Below are 25,596 nucleotides of genomic sequence, written 5' to 3' on the forward strand. Positions count from 1 at the left end.
TTTCTTAGCGTCCAGATCCAGCAACATCAAATTGTATTTGTCCCACGCGCCCAATACAACGGTTGTAGACCTTACAGTTTAAACTGACAAGCTATCTCATTACATTTTTTTTGGGGGGGGGGGGGGTCGATGTTACTGCTCCATTCCTTATCCTGTCAGGTGAGTCACAAATGCCTCCCTCTTCCCTATATAGTGCACTGCTTTTGAGGGGGAAGAAAGGTTAACCTTTTTCAGGACGCTCTCTTATGTGTCAACAAAATGACCATCAGTCTGATTGTCCCCCCACTGTGAGGCAGTCTGATGTCCCCCCACTGAGAAGCAGTCTGATGTCCCCCCCACTGAGAGGCAGTCCTTCCATCAGTCTGATGTCCCCCCACTGAGAGGCAGTCCTTCCATCAGTCTGATGTCCCCCCACTGAGAGGCAGTCTGATGTCCCCCCACTGAGAGGCAGTCTGATGTCCCCCCCACTGAGAGGCAGTCCTTCCATCAGTCTGATGTCCCCCCACTGAGAGGCAGTCCTTCCATCAGTCTGATGTCTCCCCACTGAGAGGCAGTCCTTCCATCAGTCTGATGTCCCCCCACTGAGAGGCAGTCTGATGTCCCCCCACTGAGAGGCAGTCCTTCCATCAGTCTGATGTCCCCCCACTGAGAGGCAGTCCTTCCATCAGTCTGATGTCCCCCACTGAGAGGCAGTCCTTCCATCAGTCTGATGTCCCCCCACTGAGAGGCAGTCCTTCCATCAGTCTGATGTCCCCCCACTGAGAGGCAGACTGATGTGTCCCCCCCACTGAGAGGCAGACTAATGTCCCCCCCACTGAGAGGCAGTCTGATGTCGTCCCCCCCCACTGAGAGGCAGTCTGATGTCCCCCTCCCCCACTGAGAGGCAGTCTGATGTCCCCCTCCCCCACTGAGAGGCAGTCTGATGTCCCCCCCCCCACTGAGAGGCAGTCTGATGTCCCCCCCCCACTGAGAGGCAGTCCTTCCATCAGTCTGATGTCCCCCACTGAGAGGCAGTCCTTCCATCAGTCTGATGTCCCCCCACTGAGAGGCAGTCTGATGTCCCCCCACTGAGAGAGAGTCCTTTCATCAGTCTGATGTCCCCCCACTGAGAGGCAGTCCTTCCATCAGTCTGATGTCCCCCCACTGAGAGGCAGACTGATGTGTCCCCCCCACTGAGAGGCAGTCTGATGTCCCCCTCCCCCACTGAGAGGCAGTCTGATGTCCCCCTCCCCCACTGAGAGGCAGTCTGATGTCCCCCCCCCCACTGAGAGGCAGTCTGATGTCCCCCCCCCCCCCCCCCACTGAGAGGCAGTCTGATGTCCCCCCCCCCCCACTGAGAGGCAGTCTGATGTCCCCCCCCCACTGAGAGGCAGTCTGATTTCCCCCCCCCCCCCCCCCCCCCCACTGAGAGGCAGTCTGATGTCCCCCCACTGAGAGGCAGTCTGATGTCCCCCGCCCACTGAGAGGCAGTCCTTCCATCAGTCTGATGTCCCCCCACTGAGAGGCAGTCTGATGTCCCCCCACTGAGAGGCAGACCTTCCTGAGGGACCTGAGAAAGGGAACCGTAACAGTATGGAGTCCGACGTGGCTGATTGATGTGAGCTCCATGTGCACGACAGAGGAAGGTGCAGGAGTATAGCTTATACACTGACTACAGGTTTATATGTGTAGATATATGAAGCTATAGGTTTACATGTATAGATACAGTTGAAGTCAGAAGTTTACATACACCTTAGCCAAATGCATTTAAACTCAGTTTTTCACCATTCCTGACATTTAATCCTGGTATAAAAAAACTCCCTGTCTTAGGTCAGTTAGGATCACCACTTTATTTTAAGAACGTGAAATGTCAGAATAATAGTAGAGTGATTTTTTATTTCAGCTTTTTATTTATTTCATCACATTCCCAGTGGGTCAGAAGTTTACATACAAATTGAGTGTTTTTGGTAGCATTGTCTTTAAATTGTTTAACTTGGGTCAAACGTTTCGGGTAGCCTTCCACAAGCTTCCCACAATAAGTTGGGTGAATTTTGGCCCATTCCTCCAGACAGAGCTGGTGTAACTGAGTCAGGTTTGTAGGCCTCCTTGCTCACACACGCTTTTTCAGTTCTGCCCACATATTTACTATAGGATTGAGGTCAGGACTTTGTGATGGCCACTCCAACACTTTCACTTTGTTGTCCTTAAGCCATTTTGCCACAACTTTGGAAGTATGCTTGGGGTCAACGTCCATTTGGAAGACCCATTTGCAACCAAGCTTTAACTTCCTTCCTGTCTTGAGATGTTGCTTCAATATATCCACATAATATTCCTTTTCATGATGCCATCTATTTTGTGAAGTGCACCAGTCCCTCCTGCAGCAAAGCACCCCCACAACATGATGCTGCCACAACCCGTGCTTCATGGTGGGGATGGTGTTCTTCAGCTTGCTAGCTTCCCCTTTTCCCTCCAAACATAACAATGGTCATTATGGCCAAACAGTTCATTTTTTGTTTCATCAGACCAGAGGACATTTCTCCAAAAAGTACGATCTTTGTCCCCATATGCAGTTGCAAACCGTAGTCTGGCTTTTTTATGGCAGTTTTGGAACAGTGGCTTCTTCCTTGCTGAGCGGCCTTTCTGGTTATGTCGATATAGGACTTATTTTACTGTGGATATAGATACTTTTGTACCTGTTTCCTCCAGCATCTTCACAAGGTCCTTTGCTGTTGCTCTGGGATTGATTTGCACCTTTCGCACCAAAGTACATTAATCTCTAGGAGACAGAACAAGTCTCCTTCCTGAGCAGTATGACGGCTGCGTGGTCCCATGGTGTTTATACTTGTGTACTATTGTTTGTACAGATGAACGTGGAACCTTCAGGCGTTTGGAAATTGCTCCCAAGGATGAACCAGACTTGTGGAGGTCTACCATTTTTGACTGATTTCTTTTGATTTTCCCATGATGTCATGGAAAGAGGCACTGAGTTCGAAGGTACACCTCCAATTTGACTCAAATGATGTCAATTAGCCTATCAGAAGCTTCTAAAGCAATGACATCATTTTCTGGAATTTTCTAAGCTGTTTAAAGGCACAGTCAACTTGGTGTATGTGAACTTCTGACCCACTGGAATTGTAATACAGTGAAATAATCTGTAAACAATTGTTGGAAAAATTACTTGTCACGCACAAAGTAGATGTCCTAACCAACTTGCCAAAACTATAGTTTGTTAACAAGAAATGTGTGGAGTGGTTGAAAAACAAGTTTTAATGACTCCAACCTAAGTGTATGTAAACTTCTGACTTCAACTGTATATAAAGCTCAGTATTTCTTGCTCTTGAGAGTTCAGGTGTGATGAGGTATGGTAAATAAATCCATCTATGGAAAAATGCCCAAATAAAGAGGTCAATTTCTGCCTGAATTAATGCTGTCATTCATGATCCCTCTAGTGCAGGGATAGGCACATTCGATGGGGGACCGCAGTGGCTCATGGGTCTGCGTACCCACGTCCATACCCATCCATATCCAGACGTGCACCCAGAGCCGGCCCTATCCATATCCAGACGTGCACCCAGAGCCGGCCCTCGCCTTTTAGGGGCCCTAATCATACCCAGAAATGCAAACTGAGCCGGCCCTAGGCCTTTCGGGGCCCTGAGCAAAATGTTGTTGCAGTGTGAAAACATGGTTGTGTTTGGAAGAACAATTCTGATATTCTTTTTCTACTAATTGGTCTTTTGACCAATCACAGATCTTTTTCAGAGCTGATCCAATTGGTCAAAAGACCAGTGAGTGAGAAAGAAACATGCATAATTGGTCTGCCGATGTAAACACATGTAATTCATGCCATAATGCTACCCTCCAAGCAGCAGGCCAGTGCCATAATGCTACCCTCCAAGCAGCAGGCCAGTGCCATAATGCTACCCTCCAAGCAGCAGGCCAGTTCCATAATGCTACCCTCCAAGCAGCAGGCCAGTTCCATAATGCTACCCTCCAAGCAGCAGGCCAGTTCCATAATGCTACCCTCCAAGCAGCAGGCCAGTTCAATAATGCTACCCTCCAAGCAGCAGGCCAGTTCAATAATGCTACCCTCCAAGCAGCAGGCCAGTGCCATAATGCTACCCTCCAAGCAGCAGGCCAGTGCCATAATGCTACCCTCCAAGCAGCAGGCCAGTTCCATAATGCTACCCTCCAAGCAGCAGGCCAGTTCAATAATGCTACCCTCCAAGCAGCAGGCCAGTTCGATAATGCTACCCTCCAAGCAGCAGGCCAGTGCGATAATGCTACCCTCCAAGCAGCAGGCCAGTTCCATAATGCTACTCTCCAAGCAGCAGGCCAGTGCCATAATGCTACCCTCCAAGCAGCAGGCCAGTGCCATAATGCTACCCTCCAAGCAGCAGGCCAGTTCCATAATTCTACCCTCCAAGCAGCAGGCCAGTGCCATAATGCTACCCTCCAAGCAGCAGGCCAGTTCCATAATTCTACCCTCCAAGCAGCAGGCCAGTTCCATAATGCTACCCTCCAAGCAGCAGGCCAGTTCCATAATTCTACCCTCCAAGCAGCAGGCCAGTGCCATAATGCTACCCTCCAAGCAGCAGGCCAGTTCCATAATGCTACCCTCCAAGCAGCAGGCCAGTTCCATAATTCTACCCTCCAAGCAGCAGGCCAGTGCCATAATGCTACCCTCCAAGCAGCAGGCCAGTTCCATAATTCTACCCTCCAAGCAGCAGGCCAGTGCCATAATGCTACCCTCCAAGCAGCAGGCCAGTTCCATAATGCTACCCTCCAAGCAGCAGGCCAGTGCCATAATGCTACCCTCCAAGCAGCAGGCCAGTTCCATAATGCTACCCTCCAAGCAGCAGGCCAATACTCACCAACCATTCTAAAGATGGTAAAAGACGTGCCGATTCTCTTCAAAACCCAAACCTTTGCTGTGTTAGTTGACTGCAGCGAGTCTCATAACTCATAACATAGATAATACGTCCAGTTGATGAAAACCCAAACCTTTTAAAGATGACGTTCATCATAGAAAATCTATCTCTGCAAAGGTCACTAGCTCCTCGACGCTAAACGACTGATCCATGTCTGTTCAGTTTTATAGTCCTAAGAAGGACACCTATCAGCATTGTATACGCGCCAAAGATGGCAGGGACATCCCAGATCATCAAAATAAAAATGTTTTGTCACATACACCAGGATAGGTCAGTGAAACGGTTTCACAGGGTGTAGCCATAGTAGTACGGCACACCTAGATCAAATTAAGACTAAGTGCCTTGCTCAAGGGCACATCGACAGATTTTTCTCACATCGTCTGCTCAAGTATTCGAACCGGCTACTTTTTAGTTACTGGACCAGCTCTTTAACCGCTAGGCTACATGCTACTTCAGAATCAGAAATGAACTTTTGTAAAGTTCCTCAATGTATTTCTCACTTGTCCCCAATTTGTTGCTGATCAGATGAAAAGGGGGGGATCTAATGTTCCACGCGAGCAGGTAAGCTAATTAATTAATTAATTAACGTGGAGGGCCAATTAGAGGGCTGATAATAAGCTTTGGAAGGTTGAAGGATCATTTAATTAGCTCATTAAGGAGGAGAAGTGGAGTGGACATCTTCACCTCAGGTTGTGTCCCCATTCTCCACCCTTCCCCTGAAGTATGCATGTTTACACTGGTGTACACACTTCCAGGGGAAGGAAGGTCAATTGGGATGCAGCCTTTGACTCCGTTGAGGTCCTTGAACTGACTTCACTCTGCCATTGACCAGTAGGGAGCAGTGGTCACCAGTAAATATTATAGATTAAAGCCAAACAACATTTCTGAACTGGTTTTATTTAACCACTAGGCTACGTGGGGCGGCAGGTAGCCTAGTGGTTAGAGCATCGGGCCCAGTAACTGGAAGGGAACTGGTTTTATTTAACCACTAGGCTACGTGGGGCGGCAGGTAGCCTAGTGGTTAGAGCATCGGGCCCAGTAACTGGAAGGGAACTGGTGTTATTTAACCACTAGGCTACGTGGGGCGGCAGGTAGCCTAGTGGTTAGAGCATCGGGCCCAGTAACTGGAAGGGAACTGGTTTTATTTAACCACTAGGCTACGTGGGGCGGCAGGTAGCCTAGTGGTTAGAGCATCGGGCCCAGTAACTGGAAGGGAACTGGTGTTATTTAACCACTAGGCTACGTGGGGCGGCAGGTAGCCTAGTGGTTAGAGCATCGGGCCCAGTAACTGGAAGGGAACTGGTGTTATTTAACCACTAGGCTACGTGGGGCGGCAGGTAGCCTAGTGGTTAGAGCATCGGGCCCAGTAACTGGAAGGGAACTGGTGTTATTTAACCACTAGGCTACGTGGGGCGGCAGGTAGCCTAGTGGTTAGAGCATCGGGCCCAGTAACTGGAAGGGAACTGGTGTTATTTAACCACTAGGCTACGTGGGGCGGCAGGTAGCCTAGTGGTTAGAGCATCGGGCCCAGTAACTGGAAGGGAACTGGTGTTATTTAACCACTAGGCTACGTGGGGCGGCAGGTAGCCTAGTGGTTAGAGCATCGGGCCCAGTAACTGGAAGGGAACTGGTGTTATTTAACCACTAGGCTACGTGGGGCGGCAGGTAGCCTAGTGGTTAGAGCATCGGGCCCAGTAACTGGAAGGGAACTGGTGTTATTTAACCACTAGGCTACGTGGGGCGGCAGGTGGTTAGAGCATCGGGCCCAGTAACTGGAAGGTTGCTGGATCAAATAGAATCTGTCGTTCCGCCCCTGAACAAGGCAGTTAACCCACTGTTCCCCTGAACAAGGCAGTTAACCCACTGTTCCCCTGAACAAGGCAGTTAACCCACTGTTCTGAGGCCGTCATTGTAAATAGAATTTGTTCTTAACTGACTTGCTTAGTTAAATAAAGGTCAAAATGACTTCTCTCCAAACAATGAACTGAACTGGTAATCTATCTCTCCAAACAATCAACTGAACTGGTAATCTATCTCTCCAAACAATGAACTGAACTGGTAATCTATCTCTCCAAACAATGAACTGAACTGGTAATCTATCTCTCCAACAATGAACTGAACTGGTAATCTATCTCTCCAAACAATGAACTGAACTGGTAATCTATCTCTCCAAACAATGAACTGAACTGGTAATCTATCTCTCCAAACAATGAACTGAACTGGTAATCTATCTCTCCAAACAATGAACTGAACTGGTAATCTATCTCTCCAAACAATGAACTGAACTGGTAATCTATCTCTCCAAACAATGAACTGAACTGGTAATCTATCTCTCCAAACAATGAACTGAACTGGTAATCTATCTCTCCAAACAATGAACTGAACTGGTAATCTATCTCTCCAAACAATGAACTGAACTGGTAATCTATCTCTCCAAACAATGAACTGAACTGGTAATCTAACTCTCCAAACAATGAACTGAACTGGTAATCTATCTCTCCAAACAATGAACTGAACTGGTAATCTATCTCTCCAAACAATGAACTGAACTGGTAATCTATCTCTCCAAACAATGAACTGAACTGGTATTCTATCTCTCCAAACAATGAACTGAACTGGTAATCTATCTCTCCAAACAATGAACTGAACTGGTAATCTATCTCTCCAAACAATGAACTGAACTGGTAATCTATCTCTCCAAACAATGAACTGAACTGGTAATCTATCTCTCCAAACAATGAACTGAACTGGTAATCTATCTCTCCAAACAATGAACTGAACTGGTAATCTATCTCTCCAAACAATGAACTGAACTGGTAATCTATCTCTCCAAACAATCAACTGAACTGGTAATCTATCTCTCCAAACAATCAACTGAACTGGTATTCTATCTCTCCAAACAATCAACTGAACTGGTAATCTATCTCTCCAAACAATGAACTGAACTGGTAATCTATCTCTCCAAACAATCAACTGAACTGGTAATCTATCTCTCCAAACAATGAACTGAACTGGTAATCTATCTCTCCAAACAATGAACTGAACTGGTAATCTATCTCTCCAAACAATGAACTGAACTGGTAATCTATCTCTCCAAACAATGAACTGAACTGGTAATCTATCTCTCCAAACAATGAACTGAACTGGTAATCTATCTCTCCAAACAATGAACTGAACTGGTAATCTATCTCTCCAAACAATGAACTGAACTGGTAATCTATCTCTCCAAACAATGAACTGAACTGGTAATCTATCTCTCCAAACAATGAACTGAACTGGTAATCTATCTCTCCAAACAATGAACTGAACTGGTAATCTATCTCTCCAAACAATGAACTGAACTGGTAATCTATCTCTCCAAACAATCAACTGAACTGGTAATCTATCTCTCCAAACAATCAACTGAACTGGTAATCTATCTCTCCAAACAATGAACTGAACTGGTAATCTATCTCTCCAAACAATGAACTGAACTGGTAATCTATCTCTCCAAACAATGAACTGAACTGGTATTCTATCTCTCCAAACAATGAACTGAACTGGTAATCTATCTCTCCAAACAATGAACTGAACTGGTAATCTATCTCTCCAAACAATGAACTGAACTGGTAATCTATCTCTCCAAACAATGAACTGAACTGGTAATCTATCTCTCCAAACAATGAACTGAACTGGTAATCTATCTCTCCAAACAATGAACTGAACTGGTAATCTATCTCTCCAAACAATGAACTGAACTGGTAATCTATCTCTCCAAACAATCAACTGAACTGGTAATCTATCTCTCCAAACAATCAACTGAACTGGTATTCTATCTCTCCAAACAATCAACTGAACTGGTAATCTATCTCTCCAAACAATGAACTGAACTGGTAATCTATCTCTCCAAACAATCAACTGAACTGGTAATCTATCTCTCCAAACAATGAACTGAACTGGTAATCTATCTCTCCAAACAATGAACTGAACTGGTAATCTATCTCTCCAAACAATGAACTGAACTGGTAATCTATCTCTCCAAACAATGAACTGAACTGGTAATCTATCTCTCCAAACAATGAACTGAACTGGTAATCTATCTCTCCAAACAATGAACTGAACTGGTAATCTATCTCTCCAAACAATGAACTGAACTGGTAATCTATCTCTCCAAACAATGAACTGAACTGGTAATCTATCTCTCCAAACAATGAACTGAACTGGTAATCTATCTCTCCAAACAATGAACTGAACTGGTAATCTATCTCTCCAAACAATGAACTGAACTGGTAATCTATCTCTCCAAACAATCAACTGAACTGGTAATCTATCTCTCCAAACAATCAACTGAACTGGTAATCTATCTCTCCAAACAATGAACTGAACTGGTAATCTATCTCTCCAAACAATGAACTGAACTGGTAATCTATCTCTCCAAACAATGAACTGAACTGGTAATCTATCTCTCCAAACAATGAACTGAACTGGTAATCTATCTCTCCAAACAATCAACTGAACTGGTAATCTATCTCTCCAAACAATCAACTGAACTGGTAATCTATCTCTCCAAACAATCAACTGAACTGGTAATCTATCTCTCCAAACAATGAACTGAACTGGTAATCTATCTCTCCAAACAATGAACTGAACTGGTAATCTATCTCTCCAAACAACATCAACTGAACTGGTAATCTATCTCTCCAAACAACATGAACTGAACTGGTAATCTATCTCTCCAAACAACATCAACTGAACTGGTAATCTATCTCTCCAAACAACATGAACTGAACTGGTATTCTATCTCTCCAAACAACATGAACTGAACTGGTAATCTATCTCTCCAAACAACATGAACTTATCTCTGAAACTGCAACTAATACCAAACAATGACAGAAAGACTATCAGGTATTTAGGTCCCACTTCATTGTATAGTCCTTGTCTATATATGCTGGAACTAGCAGCAGCAGCTCTATGCTTGGTGAGTCCTTGTAAATGGTCTATATATGCTGGAACTAGCAACAACAGCTCTATGCTTGGTGAGTGTGTGCTCTGTGTGGATTATGTGAGGGAGCTAATGATTGTAGTGTCTGGAATGTGTGATGCACTGTAGGCGGGGCTTAGTCCCTCTGGTGTGGCCTGATAGGAGAGCTCTCCTCTGGGAGAACACTGTAGGCGGGGCTTAGTCCCTCTGGTGTGGCCTGATAGGAGAGCTCTCCTCTGGGAGAACACTGTAGGTGGGGCTTAGTCCCTCTGGTGTGGCCTGATAGGAGAGCTCTCCTCTGGGAGAACACTGTAGGTGGGGCTTAGTCCCTCTGGTGTGGCCTGATAGGAGAGCTCTCCTCTGGGAGAACACTGTAGGCGGGGCTTAGTCCCTCTGGTGTGGCCTGATAGGAGAGCTCTCCTCTCTGTTACCTCCTTTCTAGTAGAAGAGGAAGTAACCGAGAGGACCAGCCTGGATACTTTCTACATTGTCCCGGCTGGTCCTCTCTGTTACCTACCAGGCTGGTCCTCTCTGTTACCTACCAGGCTGGTCCTCTCTGTTACCTACCAGGCTGGTCCTCTCTGTTACCTACCAGGCTGGTCCTCTCTGTTATCTCCTCTGTGTTTTTGCTGATAGGAATGTTCACAGTCCACTGAGCTGCCTCTAAAGCCATGTTTCTCAACCCTCCCTTTGGGGTCCCCCAGACGTTTCACCTGATTCACCTATTCAAGGGCTTGGTGATTAGTTGACAAGTTGAATCAGGTGGGGGTCCCTGACGCAGCTAGAGTTTTTAATATCTAATCACAAACACAAGGGCTCAACTTGCATATCTCTCAAACACAGGGCTCAACTCACATATCTCTCAAACACAGGGCTCAACTTACGTATCTCTCAAACACAGGGCTCAACTTACGTATCTCTCAAACACAGGGCTCAACTTACGTATCTCTCAAACACAGGGCTCAACTTACGTATCTCTCAAACACAGGGCTCAACTTACGTATCTCTCAAACACAGGGCTCAACTTACGTATCTCTCAAACACAGGGCTCAACTTACGTATCTCTCAAACACAGGGCTCAACTTACGTATCTCTCAAACACAGGGCTCAACTTACGTATCTCTCAAACACAGGGCTCAACTTACGTATCTCTCAAACACAGGGCTCAACTCACATCTCTCAAACACAGGGCTCAACTCACATCTCTCAAACACAGGGCTCAACTTACATATCTCTCAAACACAGGGCTCAACTTACATATCTCTCAAACACAGGGCTCAACTCACATATCTCTCAAACACAGGGCTCAACTCACATATCTCTCAAACACAGGGCTCAACTTACGTATCTCTCAAACACAGGGCTCAACTTACATATCTCTCAAACACAGGGCTCAACTCACATATCTCTCAAACACAGGGCTCAACTCACATATCTCTCAAACACAGGGCTCAACTTACGTATCTCTCAAACACAGGGCTCAACTTACGTATCTCTCAAACACAGGGCTCAACTCACATATCTCTCAAACGCAGGGCTCAACTCACATATCTCTCAAACACAGGGCTCAAATCACAGATCTCATCTCAAACACAGATCTCTCAAACTCAGCTCTCACAAACACAAGGCTCAACTCACAGGTCTCCTCTTAAACACAGGGCGCAACTCAAATATCTTTCAAACACAGGGCTCAGGTCACAGATCTCTCAAACAAGGCTCAACTCACAGGTCTCCTCTCAAACAAGGCTCAACTCACAGGTCTCCTCTCAAACAAGGCTCAACTCACAATTCTCTCACCCCCAGGGGTAAACTCATAGATCTCTCAAATACATATCTCTCAAACACAGGGCTCAACTCACAGATCTCTCAAACACAGATGTCATAAACACAGGGCTCAACTCAGGTTGACTTTGGATACGAGTCAGAGGAAACAAGTTCATAGTCTAAGGTAATGTTTTGTTAATCAGTGATAATGGTCTACCTGGGGGGAAAAAACACATACTGAAAGGGCAAAATCATTTCAAACCTCAAGGTAAAATCCTATAAATCTAGATGATGGTAGCCTAAATCTATTCTGATGCAATCAACTGTGGTAATGTCTTTAGAGTTATAGGTCTAACAGGTCACACTACGTCTCAGTTATATTAGACTGAGTAGTCCCTGGTCCTTCAGGTCTAACAGGTCACACTACGTCTCAGTTATATTAGACTCAGTAGTCCCTGGTCCTTCAGGTCTAACAGGTCACACTACGTCTCAGTTATATTAGACTCAGTAGTCCCTGCTCCTTCAGGCTGAGTAGTCCCTGCTCCTTCAGGCTGAGTAGTCCCTGCTCCTTCAGGCTGAGTAGTCCCTGCTCCTTCAGGCTGAGTAGTCCCTGCTCCTTCAGGCTGAGTAGTCCCTGCTCCTTCAGGCTGAGTAGTCCCTGCTCCTTCAGGCTGAGTAGTCCCTGCTCCTTCAGGCTGAGTAGTCCCTGCTCCTTCAGGCTGAGTAGTCCCTGCTCCTTCAGGCTGAGTAGTCCCTGCTCCTTCAGGCTGAGTAGTCCCTGCTCCTTCAGGCTGAGTAGTCCCTGCTCCTTCAGGCTGAGTAGTCCCTGCTCCTTCAGGCTGAGTAGTCCCTGCTCCTTCAGGCTGAGTAGTCCCTGCTCCTTCAGGCTGAGTAGTCCCTGCTCCTTCAGGCTGAGTAGTCCCTGCTCCTTCAGGCTGAGTAGTCCCTGCTCCTTCAGGCTGAGTAGTCCCTGCTCCTTCAGGCTGAGTAGTCCCTGCTCCTTCAGGCTGAGTAGTCCCTGCTCCTTCAGGCTGAGTAGTCCCTGCTCCTTCAGGCTGAGTAGTCCCTGCTCCTTCAGGCTGAGTAGTCCCTGCTCCTTCAGGCTGAGTAGTCCCTGCTCCTTCAGGCTGAGTAGTCCCTGCTCCTTCAGGCTGAGTAGTCCCTGCTCCTTCAGGCTGAGTAGTCCCTGCTCCTTCAGACTGAGTAGTCCCTGCTCCTTCAGACTGAGTAGTCCCTGCTCCTTCAGACTGAGTAGTCCCTGCTCCTTCAGACTGAGTAGTCCCTGCTCCTTCAGACAGAGTAGTCCCTGCTCCTTCAGACAGAGTAGTCCCTGCTCCTTCAGACAGAGTAGTCCCTGCTCCTTCAGACAGAGTAGTCCCTGTTTTGTGTGGGGTCTTATTGAAGGAGTACGGCCAGCCCATAGCCCTGATATGGCTAGCTTATGGTGTCATAGACAGCTACACTCTTAGGAAGAAGCAAAACAGGTTCTAAGAAGCTTATGATGTCATAGACAGCTACACTCTTAGGAAGAAAAAAAACAGGTTCTAAGAAGCTTATGGTGTCATAGACAGCTACACTCTTAGGAAGAAGCAAAACAGGTTCTAAGAAGCTTATGATGTCATAGACAGCTACACTCTTAGGAAGAAAAAAAACTGGTTCTAAGAAGCTTATGGTGTCATAGACAGCTACACTCTTAGGAAGAAGCAAAACAGGTTCTAAGAAGCTTATGATGTCATAGACAGCTACACTCTTAGGAAGAAAAAAAACAGGTTCTAAGAAGCTTATGGTGTCATAGACAGCTACACTCTTAGGAAGAAGCAAAACAGGTTCTAAGAAGCTTATGATGTCATAGACAGCTACACTCTTAGAAAAAAAAAAAAACAGGTTCCAGAAGTTTTATTTGTCCGTCCCCATAGAAGAACCCATCAGCTGCAGTGGGCTGGCTTAACTGGGACTTTAGAGCTGACCTATCCCCTCCGTGTTAGTTCCCGGTGTCCCTCTGCAAGAGGTAGGAGGGGGCAGAGGCAGGCACTCAGGAGCCTCCTCAACACTTTACCTCCCACTAGCCACCACTGCTCAACGGCCGACATGACCAGCACTCAGGTACGACTCACTACTGAACTTTACACAATAACGTAACTCCGTGGTAAGATAAGATGTACGCTATAGCTTTATTCTGCAGAAACACTAAACGTTTGAGTTTGATTCTTCAACTCAAGAAAGGTCTGGCGTGTGATATTGCTGTCTGATTTTGTCTGAATACTCATAATTACCATGAGGTTGTAGGCAGCATTCCCGAGTTCATGTGAGGGTTAAGGACCACTTGAAATGATTTGACTTGAGTATTTTTAGAGGTTGTGTTTTGGCAGAGAGACAGGAGTGGACCGGTTATTTCATGGCAAATTTTAAACTTAATCAACAATTTAACCTTTAAAAACACTAAGCGGGTTAATTTTAAAAGACTTCTCTTGAATCAGTTTTGTCAGATTACCATCCAAGCAATCATTAAACATGGTTTTCCTCCGCCCAGAGCTGGAATTAAAGCATCCTATTTATATGTAATACATAAATAAATAGCTTCCCGCACTAATAGAATCTTACCGGTGCTGCTGGCTGATAGACTGAATAATTACCACAACAACAAAAAATACTCATTCTAATATTGAATAGGAATGTTTAGATTAATTCTCAGTTTGGAAATGTAATTTAAAGGTTTTTAAAAGCTATTTTCTGTCTCCTGGCTCTTCTACAGTAGATATGAGGACAACAGCAGCATCCTGAGCTGACAAAGAAACACTTCATTGAAGGAACAAGAGGCTGGTGAGTGGGGTTTATAATATATTGATGCAAAAAAAGAAAAAATTATTGAAGTTATGTGTTTTTATGTCTCTAAAGAAATTGTCCAATATCAGGATTGGATAAATTTCTTTATCTCTAGGGAAGTTGAACACATACTACACAATATCAGGATTGGATATTCCTTGACGCTGCAGATAGTTTCAAGTTGTTTATTGACATTATCTCTATAAAAGTTGTACAACGTATAGCTTCATTAGGTACCAGAGATCTATATAACCCTGTTTCCTCGTCCATTCTGAGGAAACATCCATGTATCTTGTGGACAGGCCCTCCGATCAGCAGCACTTCCTTAAGATGCACCTCCCCAGGATCATGAAGAGAACCCAGTCACCCCACAGAGAGACCGTTTCCCCTGTCCTCTCATACTACTCAGAGCCAGCCTACCTGCAGCACCGTAAGGTAGAGTACAGGAACAGCGGCTACTAAGTCATCTTCATACAGATGCTATCCTCTCTTCTAACACTCTGGAATATGGTTTAGGGAAAGCATAGGCTTCTTGAAATGATCAATGCACAGTGGTTGATTTGTTAGATCCCAAATTGACCCCCCCCCCCCCCTGTCTTCGACCCTCTACGCCCTTCATGTAGATCTGGAAAGATCAGATAGGGATCAGACCCCCCCCCCCCCCACACACACACACACACACACACACACACACACACACACACACACACACTGTGTGTTTTCATTTTGTTCAGGATGTGACTAGAGATCTGGCCCCGCTGCCTTGTGGAACGAGAAGAGGAGCCCTGGATGAGGAAGACCAGGAAGAGACGCTGAGCCTACGGAGCATGCCCAGTATGAGAAGCACCCTGAGTCACGCCTCAAAGGTGAAAAGGTCATGGGGGTTCCCGAAGAGACACACCATCCCCGAGCTCAGACTGCCCCCTGTTACTAAGATTCATCCTGACCCCAGGTACTTCCTCACTTCTTTTATTGACATGTTTGGAACTGGAGTCAATAAAACCCCATGTCTATATGAGTCAATAAAACCCCATGTCTATATGAGTCAATATAACCCCATGTCTATATGAGTCAATATAACCCCATGTCTATATGAGTCAATATAACCCCATGTCTATATGAGTCAATATAACCCCATGCCTATATGAGTCAATATAACCCCATGTCTATATGAGTCAATATAACCCCATGTCTATATGAGTCAATATAACCCCATGTCTATATGAGTCAATATAACCCCATGTCTATATGAGTCAATATAACCCCATGTCTATATGAGTCAATATAACCCCATGTCTGTATGAGTCAATATAACCCCATGCCTGTATGAGTCAATATAACCCCATGCCTGTATGAGTCAATATAACCCCATGCCTGTATGAGTCAATATAACCCCATGCCTGTATGAGTCAATATAATCCCATGCCTGTATGAGTCAATATAATCCCATGTCTGTATGAGTCAATATAATCCCATGTCTGTATGAGTCAATATAACCCCATGTCTATATGAGTCAATATAACCCCATGTCTATATGAGTCAATATAACCCCATGTCTATATGAGTCAATATAACCCCATGTCTATATGAGTCAATATAACCCCATGTCTATATGAGTCAATATAACCCCATGTCTATATGAGTCAATATAACCCCATGTCTATATGAGTCAATATAACCCCATGTCTATATGAGTCAATATGACCCCATGTCTATATGAGTCAATATAACCCCATGTCTATATGAGTCAATATGACCCCATGTCTATATGAGTCAATATAACCCCATGTCTGTATGAGTCAATATAACCCCATGTCTGTATGAGTCAATATGACCCCATGTCTGTATGAGTCAATACGACCCCATGTGTATACACAGAGTACACCAAACATTAAGAACCTAATATTGAGTTGCAACCCCCCCTTTCGCACTCAGAACAGCATCAATTTGTCAGGGACTCTACAAGGTGTTGAAAGCGTTCCACAGGGATGCTGACCCATGTTGGCTCCAGTGCTTCCCACAGTTGTGTCAAGTTGGCTGGAAATCCTTTGGGTGGTGGACCATTCTCGATACACACAGGAAACTACTGAGAGTGAAAAACCCAGCAGCATTGCAGTTCTTGACAAAAACCAGTAGGCCTGGCGCCTACTACTACACCCTGTTCAAAGGCACTTAAATATTTTATCTTGCTCATTTACCCTCTGAATGGCTCACATACACAATTCTTCTTTAACCCGTCTCCTCCCTTCCATCTACACTGATTGAAGTGGATTTAACAGGTGACATCAATAAGGGATCATATCTTCTTTCACCTGGAATCACCTGGTCAGTCTACAGTATGTCATGGAAAGAGCAGGTGTTCCTAATATTTTATCACTCAGTAAATGTGTCTTTATGTTTGTCATAGAGCCAGTCTGGAATTGAGGGGTACTGGCTACCTGAGATGTTCCAGACTTCCACCCATCATCAAATCTACTAGAACCCATGAGCCTCTGCACCAGGAAAGACCCCCAGGTCCAGCTGGGTACAGGTTAGATACCTTTCTCAATGTAGGTTCTAACTAATTACTCACGGCCCAATGTGAGGAAGAGGATCTACTCACACAGTAACTCTACAGGGGCGTCAGGACACACCCCTGGGGGACCCCGCCATAGTACTGCTAATAATGGAGTCTCACGCTTCTCCCCCCCCAGGTGTAGTCTACATACAGCAATCATCCCCCCCAGGTGTAGTCTACGTACAGTAATCATCCCTCCCCAGGTATATTCTATATACATCAATCATCCCACCCCAGGTATAGTCTACATACAGTAATCATCCCTCCCCAGGTATAGTCTACGTACAGTAATCATCCCTCCCCAGGTATAGTCTACGTACAGCAATCATCCCTCCCCAGGTATAGTCTACGTACAGTAATCATCCCTCCCCAGGTGTAGTCTACATACAGCAATCATCCCTCCCCAGGTGTAGTCTACGTACAGCAATCATCCCTCCCCAGGTGTAGTCTACGTACAACAATCATCCCTCCCCAGGTGTAGTCTACGTACAGCAATCATCCCTCCCCAGGTGTAGTCTACGTACAGCAATCATCCCTCCCCAGGTGTAGTCTACGTACAGCAATCATCCCTCCCCAGGTGTAGTCTACGTACAGCAATCATCCCTCCCCAGGTGTAGTCTACGTACAGTAATCATCCCTCCCCAGGTGTAGTCTACATACAGTAATCATCCCTCCCCAGGTGTAGTCTACGTACAGCAATCAACCCTCCCCATGTGTAGTCTACGTACAGTAATCTGTTTTCACAGCTTTAGCTCCTCTAAATATGAGTGTCTTGTTTGTTAAATTCATGGCAACAAATGAAAAGAGAGGTGAAGAGGAGAAAGAAGTGCCTCGTCAATATCTCCGGCAGCAGACACACGCGGTCTCATTTTCTGCTTATTAATGATTTAAAGGCTGGTTAGTCTGCTGCCTGGGGCAGGAGGAGAACGGGAGAATCAGGAGGAGAGGAACTCTGAGACATTCATTTAACTATCTGGTGCGAGAAAGAGGGAGAGAGCAGTTGGAGAGAGAGGTTAAGAGCCTGAGCTGAACTGGAGAGTTGTGAGGGCCATGCAGATTACACACACACACACACACACCACAATCACCTCTAGCATGGAACGCAGTTGGACTAGTAAAATGGGCGTAAAGTGGCTCTATGAAATAAAAAGGAAGAAGTGCTTCTGGAATGCAAACAGCCAATAGGAGGGCAAGCTTTCTGTCCAACAGCCAATAGGAGGGCAAGCTTTCTGTCAAACAGCCAATACGGAGGGCTAGCTTTCTGTCAAACAGCCAATACGGAGGGCTAGCTTTCTGTCCAACAGCCAATACGGAGGGCTAGCTTTCTGTCCAACAGCCAATACGGAGGGCTAGCTTTCTGTCCAACAGCCAATACGGAGGGCTAGCTTTCTGTCCAACAGCCAATACGGAGGGCTAGCTTTCTGTCAAACAGCCAATACGGAGGGCTAGCTTTCTGTCAAACAGCCAATACGGAGGGCTAGCTTTCTGTCCAACAGCCAATACGGAGGGCTAGCTTTCTGTCCAACAGCCAATACGGAGGGCTAGCTTTCTGTCCAACAGCCAATACGGAGGGCTAGCTTTCTGTCCAACAGCCAATACGGAGGGCTAGCTTTCTGTCCAACAGCCAATACGGAGGGCTAGCTTTCTGTCCAACAGCCAATACGGAGGGCTAGCTTTCTGTCAAACAGCCAATAGGAGGGCTAGCTTTCTGTTAAACAGCCAATAGCAGGGCTAGCTTTCTGTTAAACAGCCAATACGGAGGGCTAGCTTTCTGTCAAACAGCCAATAGGAGGGCTAGCTTTCTGTCAAACAGCCAATAGGAGGGCTAGCTTTCTGTCAAACAGCCAATAGGAGGGCTAGCTTTCTGTCAAACAGCCAATACGGAGGGCTAGCTTTCTGTCAAACAGCCAATAGGAGGGCTAGCTTTCTGTCAAACAGCCAATAGGAGGGCTAGCTTTCTCGTAAAAGCCTGAAATTAGATTCTTTATTTAATACTATCTACACCACCTCGGATTTACCAGAGTAAATTTCATTGTCTCCATTTTTGCCCCAAATAATCCATGAACTATAAGTGATATTGGAGTTTCGGTGTTCCTTTTTAGATAAAGTTAAAATGTCAAAGCATCATTCGTGGAACAAACAAGCTGCTAGTGATTCAAATATTTTATTGGTCTTTTATTGAATTGAGATTATCCACCCCTGACACGATAATGAGAAGCTTCAGAACAATTCATAAAACAGAGGATGGGATCTCTCCAGGGACATAAAACACGAGCTTGTTTAGGTGAATACACCGTGCTGCTGTGTTCACTCTGCAAACTGACTCTGACAATAAATGTCAATGTACAACATATTATACTCGAAATGCCAGCTATTTTTCCACACAGAGAGACAACATGAAATCCCTTTTAAAACATGTTAGAAATCAGAGCACCTACATGTCCCTGTTGTCTCTGTGTCTCTCTGCTTTGTATGATGGTAAGACTGAATTCTCAGTCTCTATTCACATTTTCTCTATCACCTGTTGTTGTAGGCCTGAGAAGAAGGGAGATGTTCCCTCTGGACTACCAGAGAAGAAGACTGTTGGTCTGAAGAAGCAGGGAGATGTTCCCTCTGGACTACCAGAGAAGAAGACTGTTGGTCTGAAGAAGCAGGGAGATGTTCCCTCTGGACTACCAGAGAAGAAGACTGTTGGTCTGAAGAAGCAGGGAGATGTTCCCTCTGGACTACCAGAGAAGAAGACTGTTGGTCTGAAGAAGCAGGGAGATGTTCCCTCTGGACTACCAGAGAAGAAGACTGTTGGTCTGAAGAAGCAGGGAGATGTTCCCTCTGGACTACCAGAGAAGAAGACTGTTGGTCTGAAGAAGCAGCGAGATGTTCCCTCTGGACTACCAGAGAAGAAGACTGTTGGTCTGAAGAAGCAGGGAGATGTTCCCTCTGGACTACCAGAGAAGAAGACTGTTGGTCTGAAGAAGCAGGGAGATGTTCCCTCTGGACTACCAGAGAAGAAGACTGTTGGTCTGAAGGAGAGTTTTAATAATGAGGACCTCCTCAAAGTACCTGTTGTGACCATGTCCAAGATAATTTCTGATCCACCTCCAACTGAGACCCAACGCATCACGTTCCACAGCCCCGCGCTGCAGGCCATGTACCCGATCACCCCTGACAACGAAACGCAAACCAGGAAGCCAGAGGAAGATAGAAAACCCCTGTATCCCAGAGTCCTCTCTTCTACATCCACCTGCGCTATATCTAACACCATCGGTCCTGAGAAAGTATACAGATTCCAGCCACACCTTCTGAGAGATAACCCCCCTCCATACTCCTCTGAATGGACCGATCCAAAGGCTTTAACCCAAGGAAGGACTGAGTGGACTGAACCAAGGGCTCCAACCCAGGGGAGGGGAGAGATGCTGTTGATCAGACTGAGCATCACATGGTCCAAGGCTGAGAACAGCAGCAACCTGAGACAGTCCCAGTCTCAGCTCCAGCATTGCCCCAACCGTCCCCTGAAACCAGCCCTGAGAAGACTACCCATCTCCAACACAAGGAGGCTGAGGGACTGGGGGAGACTGGGGACGACGTTGGGGTGTCTGTGGGAGGAGGAGGAGGAGGAGGAGGAGGAGGAGGGGTGTGTCCCACCCCCGGTCCCAGTCCAGCCTGGGGTACTGGAGCCCTTTACAGGGTTCAAAGAGCACCTCTGTCGCCAGCTTCTCCACGCCCCCACCCCCCTGGCTCAGCTCCTGGACAAGGCCTCAGAGGGACACCATATAGACACACAGGCAGACAGACCGGTAGACAGAACGGTAGACAGACAGTATAGACAGACAGGTAGACAGACCGGTAGGTAGACAGGTAGACAGACCGGTAGACAGACAGGTAGACAGATAGTATAGACCGGTAGGTAGACAGACCGGTAGGTAGACAGACCGGTAGACAGACCGGTAGACAGACCGGTAGACAGACCGGTAGACAGACCGGTAGACAGACCGGTAGGTAGACAGTATAGACCGGTAGACAGAACGGTAGAAATCAGAACGGTAGACAGAACGGTAGACAGAACGGTAGACAGAACGGTAGAAATCAGAACGGTAGAAATCAGAACGGTAGACAGAACGGTAGACAGAACGGTAGACAGAACGGTAGACAGAACGGTAGACAGAACGGTAGACAGAACGGTAGACAGAACGGTAGACAGAACGGTAGACAGAACGGTAGACAGACATTATAGACAGACATTATAGACAGACATTATAGACAGACCGTTAGACAGACCGTTAGACAGACCGGTAGATAGACAGTATAGATAGACAGTATAGACAGACAGACAGACAGACAGACAGACAGACAGGTAGACAGACAGACAGGTAGACAGACAGACAGGTAGACAGGTAGACAGGTAGACAGACCGGTTGATAGACAGTATAGACAGACAAGTAGACAGACCGGTAGATAGACAGTATAGACAGACAGTATAGACAGACAGACAGGTAGACAGACAGACAGGTAGACAGACAGACAGGTAGACAGACAGACAGACAGGTAGACAGACAGACAGGTAGACAGACAGACAGACAGACAGGTAGACAGGTAGACAGGTAGACAGACAGGTAGACAGGTAGACAGACAGGTAGACAGGTAGACAGACAGACCGGTTGATAGACAGTATAGACAGACAAGTAGACAGACCGGTAATGTCCCAGGTTCCTCAGGTGTATACCCTCCAGACCCCCTGCAGTACTCTGCCAGCCCATACCGTGCTACCACGGAACAGTCAATCTACAGGCCTGTTCTACCACAGAACCGTCAATCTACAGGCCTGTTCTACCGTGGAACCGTCACTCTACAGGCCTGTTCTATCTCGGAACCGTCAATCTAAAGGCCTGTTCTACCACGGAACCGTCACTCTACAGGCCTGTTCTACCACGGAACCGTCACTCTACAGGCCTGTTCTACCACGGAACCGTCACTCTACAGGCCTGTTCTACCACGGAACCGGCACTCTACAGGCCTGTTCTACCACGGAACCGTCACTCTACAGGCCTGTTCTACCACGGAACCGGCACTCTACAGGCCTGTTCTACCACGGAACCGGCACTCTACAGGCCTGTTCTACCACGGAACCGGCACTCTACAGGCCTGTTCTACCACGGAACCGGCACTCTACAGGCCTGTTCTACCACGGAACCGGCAATCTTTAGGGGCGCCGAGACACAGCCCTGGGGGACTCTGCCTTCAGCACTGCTAATAAGGAGGATAATTGTTTTAGCTATACAGAGGATTGCTACGGCCTGGTCTGCTGAGACGAGCACCATCCCAAAACACACAGCATGGTCAGTCCAGACACCACAGAGACGAGGCCTCCTAAATGGTACACTATCCTTATACAGGGCCCATAGGGCTCTGGTCAGAGGTAATGCAACTCTATACGAAATAGGGACTCAGCCATGGCCTGATCGATAGTCATTGACGTTGGTTGTAGTGGTGTGAGAGATGTTTGTTAGCTGTGACAAGACTATAAAGTCTGTAAAAATCTCTGGCCCGTGTAGTTAGCTGCTACATTCTGTTCTCTCTGTCCTGTGTAGTTAGCTGCTACATTCTGTTCTCTCTGTCCCGTGTAGTTAGCTGCTACATTCTGTTCTCTCTGTCCTGTGTAGTTAGCTGCTACATTCTGTTCTCTCTGTCCTGTGTAGTTAGCTGCTACATTCTGTTCTCTCTGTCCTGTGTAGTTAGCTGCTACATTCTGTTCTCTCTGTCCTGTGTAGTTAGCTGCTACATTCTGTTCTCTATGTCCTGTGTAGTTAGCTGCTACATTCTGTTCTCTCTGTCCTGTGTAGTTAGCTGCTACATTCTGTTCTCTCTGTCCCGTGTAGTTAGCTGCTACATTCTGTTCTCTAGCTGCTACATTCTGTTCTCTCTGTCCCGTGTAGTTAGCTGCTACATTCTGTTCTCTCTGTCCTGTGTAGTTAGCTGCTACATTCTGTTCTCTCTGTCCCGTGTAGTTAGCTGCTACATTCTGTTCTCTCTGTCCTGTGTAGTTAGCTGCTACATTCTGTTCTCTCTGTCCTGTGTAGTTAGCTGCTACATTCTGTTCTCTCTGTCCTGTGTAGTTAGCTGCTACATTCTGTTCTCTCTGTCCTGTGTAGTTAGCTGCTACATTCTGTTCTCTCTGTCCTGTGTAGTTAGCTGCTACATTCTGTTCTCTCTGTCCTGTGTAGTTAGCTGCTACATTCTGTTCTCTCTGTCCTGTGTAGTTAGCTGCTACATTCTGTTCTCTCTGTCCTGTGTAGTTAGCTGCTACATTCTGTTCTCTAGCTGCTACATTCTGTTCTCTAGCTGCTACATTCTGTTCTCTAGCTGCTACATTCTGTTCTCTCTGTCCTGTGTAGTTAGCTGCTACATTCTGTTCTCTAGCTGCTACATTCTGTTCTCTCTGTCCTGTGTAGTTAGCTGCTACATTCTGTTCTCTAGCTGCTACATTCTGTTCTCTCTGTCCTGTGTAGTTAGCTGCTACATTCTGTTCTCTAGCTGCTACATTCTGTTCTCTCTGTCCCGTGTAGTTAGCTGCTACATTCTGTTCTCTCTGTCCTGTGTAGTTAGCTGCTACATTCTGTTCTCTCTGTCCTGTGTAGTTAGCTGCTACATTCTGTTCTCTCTGTCCTGTGTAGTTAGCTGCTACATTCTGTTCTCTCTGTCCTGTGTAGTTAGCTGCTACATTCTGTTCTCTCTGTCCTGTGTAGTTAGCTGCTACATTCTGTTCTATATGTCCCGTGTAGTTAGCTGCTACATTCTGTTCTCTCTGTCCTGTGTAGTTAGCTGCTACATTCTGTTCTCTCTGTCCCGTGTAGTTAGCTGCTACATTCTATTCTCTCTGTCCCGTGTAGTTAGCTGCTACATTCTGTTCTCTCTGTCCTGTGTAGTTAGCTGCTACATTCTGTTCTCTCTGTCCCGTGTAGTTAGCTGCTACATTCTGTTCTCTCTGTCCCGTGTAGTTAGCTGCTACATTCTGTTCTCTCTGTCCCGTGTAGTTAGCTGCTACATTCTGTTCTCTCTGTCCCGTGTAGTTAGCTGCTACATTCTGTTCTCTCTGTCCCGTGTAGTTAGCTGCTACATTCTGTTCTCTCTGTCCTGTGTAGTTAGCTGCTACATTCTGTTCTCTCTGTCCTGTGTAGTTAGCTGCTACATTCTGTTCTCTCTGTCCTGTGTAGTTAGCTGCTACATTCTGTTCTCTCTGTCCTGTGTAGTTAGCTGCTACATTCTGTTCTCTCTGTCCTGTGTAGTTAGCTGCTACATTCTGTTCTATATGTCCTGTGTAGTTAGCTGCTACATTCTGTTCTCTCTGTCCTGTGTAGTTAGCTGCTACATTCTGTTCTCTCTGTCCCGTGTAGTTAGCTGCTACATTCTGTTCTCTCTGTCCTGTGTAGTTAGCTGCTACATTCTGTTCTCTCTGTCCCGTGTAGTTAGCTGCTACATTCTGTTCTCTCTGTCCTGTGTAGTTAGCTGCTACATTCTGTTCTCTCTGTCCCGTGTAGTTAGCTGCTACATTCTGTTCTCTCTGTCCCGTGTAGTTAGCTGCTACATTCTGTTCTCTCTGTCCTGTGTAGTTAGCTGCTACATTCTGTTCTCTCTGTCCCGTGTAGTTAGCTGCTACATTCTGTTCTCTCTGTCCTGTGTAGTTAGCTGCTACATTCTGTTCTCTCTGTCCTGTGTAGTTAGCTGCTACATTCTGTTCTCTCTGTCCCGTGTAGTTAGCTGCTACATTCTGTTCTCTCTGTCCTGTGTAGTTAGCTGCTACACTCTGTTCTCTCTGTCCCGTGTAGTTAGCTGCTACATTCTGTTCTCTCTGTCCTGTGTAGTTAGCTGCTACATTCTGTTCTCTCTGTCCTGTGTAGTTAGCTGCTACATTCTGTTCTCTCTGTCCCGTGTAGTTAGCTGCTACATTCTGTTCTCTCTGTCCTGTGTAGTTAGCTGCTACATTCTGTTCTCTCTGTCCTGTGTAGTTAGCTGCTACATTCTGTTCTCTCTGTCCCGTGTAGTTAGCTGCTACATTCTGTTCTCTCTGTCCCGTGTAGTTAGCTGCTACATTCTATTCTCTCTGTCCTGTGTAGTTAGCTGCTACATTCTGTTCTCTCTGTCCTGTGTAGTTAGCTGCTACATTCTGTTCTCTCTGTCCTGTGTAGTTAGCTGCTACATTCTGTTCTCTATGTCCTGTGTAGTTAGCTGCTACATTCTGTTCTCTCTGTCCTGTGTAGTTAGCTGCTACATTCTGTTCTCTCTGTCCTGTGTAGTTAGCTGCTACATTCTGTTCTCTATGTCCTGTGTAGTTAGCTGCTACATTCTGTTCTCTCTGTCCCGTGTAGTTAGCTGCTACATTCTGTTCTCTCTGTCCCGTGTAGTTAGCTGCTACATTCTGTTCTCTCTGTCCTGTGTAGTTAGCTGCTACATTCTGTTCTCTCTGTCCCGTGTAGTTAGCTGCTACATTCTGTTCTCTCTGTCCCGTGTAGTTAGCTGCTACATTCTGTTCTCTCTGTCCTGTGTAGTTAGCTGCTACATTCTGTTCTCTCTGTCCCGTGTAGTTAGCTGCT

At 46.2% G+C, this 25,596-nt stretch overlaps 1 protein-coding gene across 6 annotated transcripts; it reads left to right on the forward strand.

Moving 5' to 3' along the window:
• Nucleotides 1-13,603: 13,603 nt before the first annotated feature.
• Nucleotides 13,604-21,117, forward strand: LOC116361850 (uncharacterized). 6 transcript variants are annotated; one of them, XM_031816152.1, is made up of 7 exons: nt 13,604-13,734; nt 14,384-14,451; nt 14,731-14,889; nt 15,189-15,406; nt 16,862-16,984; nt 19,545-20,866; nt 20,976-21,117. In XM_031816152.1, the coding sequence occupies exons 3-6, from the start codon at nt 14,740-14,742 to the stop codon at nt 20,860-20,862; spliced, it is 1,809 nt and encodes a 602-aa protein (XP_031672012.1). In that variant the 5' UTR covers nt 13,604-13,734; nt 14,384-14,451; nt 14,731-14,739; the 3' UTR covers nt 20,863-20,866; nt 20,976-21,117. The 6 variants fall into 6 exon arrangements, with proteins under 6 accessions (XP_031672012.1, XP_031672016.1, XP_031672013.1 ...); XM_031816156.1 differs by having other exon boundaries at nt 14,799-14,889; XM_031816153.1 differs by having other exon boundaries at nt 14,387-14,451.
• Nucleotides 21,118-25,596: the final 4,479 nt, after the last annotated feature.

Source organism: Oncorhynchus kisutch, unplaced genomic scaffold, assembly GCF_002021735.2.
Source record: "Oncorhynchus kisutch isolate 150728-3 unplaced genomic scaffold, Okis_V2 scaffold751, whole genome shotgun sequence".
Classification (NCBI taxonomy): Eukaryota; Metazoa; Chordata; class Actinopteri; order Salmoniformes; family Salmonidae; genus Oncorhynchus; species Oncorhynchus kisutch.